Source organism: Haliaeetus leucocephalus, unplaced genomic scaffold (genome assembly GCF_000737465.1).
Source record: "Haliaeetus leucocephalus isolate CR32 unplaced genomic scaffold, Haliaeetus_leucocephalus-4.0 Scaffold992, whole genome shotgun sequence".
In the NCBI taxonomy this organism is placed as follows: Eukaryota; Metazoa; Chordata; class Aves; order Accipitriformes; family Accipitridae; genus Haliaeetus; species Haliaeetus leucocephalus.
Window position 1 is genome coordinate 3,267,083 of NW_010973428.1, and position 6,031 is coordinate 3,273,113.

Below are 6,031 nucleotides of genomic sequence, written 5' to 3' on the forward strand. Positions count from 1 at the left end.
TTCTCTCAAAGATTCCCCCCCCCCCCCCCCCCCCGCCCATTACATGGTTCTATGTACCACAGGGATTTTTAAACGGGTGCTAAGGAAGTTTACTTCTCTCTGTTACTTATTAAACAGTGAATATTTAATTATGCTTTCAACCATTTCAAAATGTAATTCAATTACATAGCTTTCATCTTAGTATTTTTTACCTTTGAGAAACAGATGGTATTGTACTATTTAAAAATTCAGCTTCTCTGAGAAGTTTCAGAATCAAGTATTCTACTTAATTCCTTCAATGACTGAACTTAAGTTCTGCTACTGCATCTGCAGTAGGATCTTTCCATTTTATCTGTAGGGCAGTTTCCAGATTGCTGTATATCTGTGTCAATGAAAATGTAATCTTTTCCCCCTTTATTCTAGATTAATGGAAAAATTGTTCCTTCAGATTTGGTATTAAAGAATGCCATAGAGAGACCAAAAAACTCTTTGTACAAAGAGGAGCTGTTATTCTCAAGAAAATTGAAGGAAAATGGTATATGGTATATGCTATTGCCATGCTACTCTAACAAACTCAGAAACATTTACTATTCACTAGAACAAATAGCAATTAAACTGACATTTAGTCTTTTTTAAAAATTTAATTATAAAGACCATGGTTTTTTTCACATTAAGAAAGCAGCTAGCTGGATCGGTAAGTGATCTATGCCTGTGTGTTCACTGAAGCAACAAAAACCGTCACGTAATACTATACACCAGATACAGGATACAAGCTATTATAAACCCAGTTATTTACTAAAGCAAACAAAAGAAATCTCTATAAAAAAAACTTCTCAGAAAAAGTGGTTAACTCTACAATTAATGTTCAAAACTCATGAAGCTTCTGCGTCTTAAATATTTTGTCACTCTATTGCAGATTCCTTAAAGCATCCATCCTATGCTGGAGCACAGCATAACTGGAGATGGAATTTCTGCCACAAAGTCTCAAAACCATCTAGCAGGACATTAATGGGACAAGTACATTGAGGAAAACAAATATATAAAAATTAAATGTAGGAATAGAGAGGTCATGTCCATTATTTGTGTAAATCCTTGTGTGCAACTCCATCAACACAAGAATTTGCTCATCAATGGGGAGAACAAGAACCCTCATCTTGGAATGTTGTTGCATAGAGTTCATTTTAGATGGATATTGACAAGTGTTAAAATACATACTTACATGCAGTTTTACAAAAATTTCAATTAATTCTGTTTAAATACAGGTGACATTCAAACACAAAGTTGTTAGAAATGGAAATCAATTTACACTTCTCAAGAGGAATGCATTCATCAACATAGATTCAAGGCTATATTATTTTATGCTACATCAAAAAGTACGTGCTTAAAAACTGTTAGAAAATGTAACTTGTTTCACATTGTGTAACTGCCTGGGGTCTTTCCTCCCAAATCTTTTCCATTTCTGTGACATGCTTTATTTCTGAATTTGGAGCACAGCATAATGCACACTACAGTGTTTTAATGATCCTGTTTTGTTCTCTAAATACTTGCAGGACAATTATTTACCTTGGATTTGGCTTGACTGACACTGAACACTAAGCTGATGAAATTACTGAGCTATAAACCTATCTACTGAACTACAGCCTTAGTTGCAACAGTTAGCAAAGGGACCATTTTCTTTTCTAATGTGAAGTAAGGATTTTTTTCTTCTGCATTGCTTTATATTTATCTATATTGAATTTATACTGAATCTCCACTGCCTAGTCTGCTTGCAAGCTTTCAGTTATTCATGTCTATTATGCTGAATAATACATTTAAAGTTTGTTGATAATACCATCTCACGGATCACTGTATTTCCCAAAGCATTAGGAGTAAGTTAGCCTGCACGTGCCTTTGTAGGACTTGACTGGTGACCTTCATACACATTAACAACCATTTATTTCTATTCTCCACACCCTCTATTTTACTTAAGTAATTTATATGGCATTCATTGGCATAGAATCAAGACTATACTATTATTTTACGCCACATCAAAATGTACATGCTGAAAAACAGTCAGAAAATTTACCAGTTGGCAACAGAGCTCCTTTCTGAACCCAAGATGGTTGCATGGCTTCTGAAAAGGTAAGTTAAGGCCTAACAACCCAATCACTCAGGTCCACATTCCTGCTCCAGTAACTGAGGGGCATGTCTTCCCTTTCAGAAGCTATATTCCCTCTTCACCTGTAAGCTACACTGAACCATGTAGTCCATAAAAATCTATCCTTTAGTGTACTGAGGACAAATGCCCCAAGTTCCAGCAGAAAATTTTTGCATCTCAAAATAGGTCACTGTTCATTTTGTCCGTAAACAATCTCTTTCCCCAACCCTTCCACAACAAGACAATAAGCAGAGAAGAAAATTGTGCTTCCTGCCATAGCATTACTTAATTTGAGAACTCTTTCATATGCCTTAGTCATCTCAAGTCTATGAATTCTCTGGCAGATATTCTACATCTAATGCATTTATAATAACGTATTTCTCCTAATGCATTTAAAAACTTTAGTATTCATTTCTGTATCTTAAACTATTTATTCTTCAGACTTCTTTTTGGAACTGCTTCAATGTGCTTTTAAACCTAAACTGACAAATTTGCTTCAGTCGGATTACTTCAGTTTTTTGAAGGATAACTTATGTGCAATATCTTCCCTTCCCCACATACTTAGTTATACCGGCCCTTCTCTTGGTATCTCTCAGGTCTTTTCTGACAATTGCATGTTTGTTCTTTGCAGCAGGCATAGATGTACAGATTTTATTGCTAGCTCTTTAGCAAGTTGCCTAATTTTTTAATACAAATCTGCCTTTTGAAATTAAGTAAATTATACGGGGGGTGCTAGGCTTCTGTCACTTCTACAAAAACACTGAAACTCAGTATATTATGGTGACTGTTATCGAGTCAGTTTTCAACTAACATTTTGAATCAATCCTACACTCAGGAACAAGACAAAGGTTGGTTTAAGATTCTCCTAAGACATCACACCATAAAGTGGTCATTGATCACGCTAAAAATCTGTATCACTACTGAATATAATCTGGCAAACATATCTTCAATTCCAAAATGATGACAAGGCCCGTACTTGTAAACTTGCAGTGCTGTATTCTTAAAACTGTCATAAAGGTGCATTTTGTTGTAGTTTGCATTATAAATGCCTTACCATATAAACCAAACAGAAATTCTGTTGCCACAGTTGTGTGTTAGGGCACAAAACTAGGAATAAAAGCTTTCCAAATTTAATTCCTGATTCTTTTAAACAGCTCCTGTGTAACTCAGACAAGCTACTGTAGATCTGTTCAAGCAACCCACACAAATCAGTGAAAACTGTATTTACTCCCAAAAAGGTAAGAACTCAAACTTCTATGTGCCTCAGTGCCTAATCTGTAGAGAAGGAATATTATCACCTGTAGTTTGACCATAAACTAATTAGCATATGATTATTGGTCAGACAATGAGAGAATTGCCTAATAATATTACCTTGAAAATAAAGTTGCTCTAGATGGCAGGAATAACTTGCTATTTCCCCTTACATTTAAACTACTAAAAAAAGATACACTTTAATCTCATCATTCAACTGAATCGAATTACCTGGAATTAAAAAACTATAGAACTTCTCCATGAGTTTTTGAATCAGCTGATTAGCTTTTTTGGGTCTTCCACCTCCATCACTGAGAAACTCTGGTTTACTTAGCCCAGCTTCCAGAAGGTAAATTCCAATCTGTGAAGTGGTTAATCATTTAATTAAGTGTTAGAAAGACAAGAATATTATAAACAGAAGAGTATGAAAATAACAACAGTGCTTTGAAAATTACCAGATGTAGACAGACATAAAAAATCTACTAAAATCACCATATAGAGGATACAGTACTTTGCAGCTAAAAACTTCTGTGATTCCTTTGGGTAATACATTACTAATGATGCAACAGTAATACCAAATTTTTAGGAAAAAACACACTGAAAACATTTACAAAAGCATGTATAAACTATATATTTTCATCACATTATAAAAATATGTGGTAGCTGTCAAACTTCGTTGTTCAGAGGTTTTCATTTTATATTTCAAACAAAAAAGAAGACCTTTCAAAATGCAATACAAGTATTTGAACTCATACCTTTAAAGCTTGAGCCTCTCCAGGTCTTTGATAAAGTCCAATTATCTTTTTCTTTTGCAACCACCTCAAGCCTTCCAATATTTCACCACCTAAAGTTGGTTCCACCAAAATACATTGTTCATAAGCACCCAGGTATTCTTTTGTTTCGTTACTGTACTCTTCTTCGCTTCTTTCATGAACACAGACCTGCAGCTGATCATCAGAGTCTCCTCTCATTAAAGTAAAACTCCTTTCATGGAATTCATCAGTTAGAATTTGCTCAGAAGGAAGACGAAGAGCAAATTCTCCCAACAAAGCTTTCCAGGACCCATCCGCACGGTATGGCAAGACTATAATATTTAGCTGTACTGACACAGGAGTCAAGACGGAGTAAGAGTCGTCTTCATCGTTAACTGTCAAAAACTTAACAGATTTTGAGCCACTGCCTTCTTTTGGAATGAGATCCTCAGTGCTATCATCATTTATAACAATGAAGGATGCAGAAGAAGTGCTTGGACCTGGGACGTGGTCCTCATTAGTCATTTCATCATCTAATGTTATCACCTCATTTCTCCTGTCTTCATGCATATTCCAGCAGAGCTTTTTCTTCTTCTCCTCATCTATTTTTGATGGAGGTGCACGTTTTCGACGACTACTCATTTTGTCGTTTTCTCAACAGTATTTTCAGTCTCTGTGAGATGGAAGTAAATCAGTCAGCAATAAGTATTACAAAATCAAATGCCCCCACTGAGATTTCACTGTGCAGTAGCTGCCAAACTTGCAAACATATGCACTAAGAAAACTAACCATTCAAAAGAGACGTAGTTTTACAGAGCCTCTCCTGTCCCCATGCCATCTCACAAAGCTGGACATGAAGCCTCTGCCTTGTACTATAGCTTATCATTTTGCCAGACAACTATAGAGAGAGAGGAACAAGAGTGCTACATTTCACAGCTGCTACTCAGAATATTGTGGGACAGATAAAAAAAAATGAGAAGCAGTGGAATCCCTCAAAGGTGGGGGTGGAGGGAGATGGCAAAAGAAACTCCACAAGCAAAAGTGCAGGAGGCAGAGAAGATTCTGGGGTGGGTGTGGGGAACACACACACAAAATTCTTCCTTCGTTTCAAAGCCTACATTAAGACGAAATTTTAAGCGAACTTGACACAGGGCTAGTCTGAAGCTGCCACTACATAAAATATGGTTTAGAGACTAAGCTACCAAGGTCTGTCCTTACAAGTCTCTAATGACCTTCCTACTGGTACTGAATACTTTATTTTCCCAAGAAACTATGCATGCTGGGACCTGGATATACAAATTGCTTGCAGAGGAGTCCTTACTTACTCTATTGTGCATTTCAGTGGGACCAATCAGCAAACTACATGCATAGTCTTACCGATTTTGACTAACTGCAAAGCTAAGTCAAGATATCCATGCAACTCCTTGACTGAACCTGGACAGTGAACAGATTTTGTGGATAAAATACTAGAAAACAAAGTACACATGCTAAACAAGACACATGAAGAAGTAGATTATGGAATATTAGACCAATCTGGGAAACTAGTAAATATATACTCAAAACTACATGCTCATACTTAAATACTCAAAGAAGCAGTAACTTTTTTTTTTCTCTCCAAAAAATACTGTTTTTATAAGGAGCCTGCACACAGCAACAAGTTTATGACCTTGTATTACAGCACTGTCTTTGTCAGCAAAGACAGGAAAATATACAGGTATCCATGTTAATTCAGCTTCTACATACAACTTTTAAAGAAATGTAGGCAAATATTCTAAGCTACTAAATGCAGTGTCCCACACCCTAATGTTAAAGGGGTTTACGCTGGAACAGAGCAGAATTCCTAGAATTCTGAATAATTTTAAGCGGGTCTTATAAAAAAAAACAACTCAAACAAAGCCTAAACTTTGTAATT

General features: G+C 35.9%; 1 protein-coding gene across 2 annotated transcripts in view; it reads right to left on the bottom strand.

The window, feature by feature from the left end:
* Positions 1-4,787, bottom strand: part of SHPRH (SNF2 histone linker PHD RING helicase, E3 ubiquitin protein ligase) — a 52,664-nt gene extending 47,877 nt beyond the window's left edge. For both annotated transcript variants that reach the window (XM_010584506.1, XM_010584505.1), the window contains exons 1-2: positions 4,123-4,787; positions 3,599-3,728 (exon numbers count right to left, since the gene is read on the bottom strand). In XM_010584506.1, the coding sequence (XP_010582808.1) occupies positions 3,599-3,728; positions 4,123-4,761 (769 nt within the window). In that variant the 5' untranslated portion in view covers positions 4,762-4,787. The remainder of the gene's footprint in view (positions 1-3,598; positions 3,729-4,122) is intronic.
* Between the last annotated feature and the right edge of the window lie 1,244 nt (positions 4,788-6,031).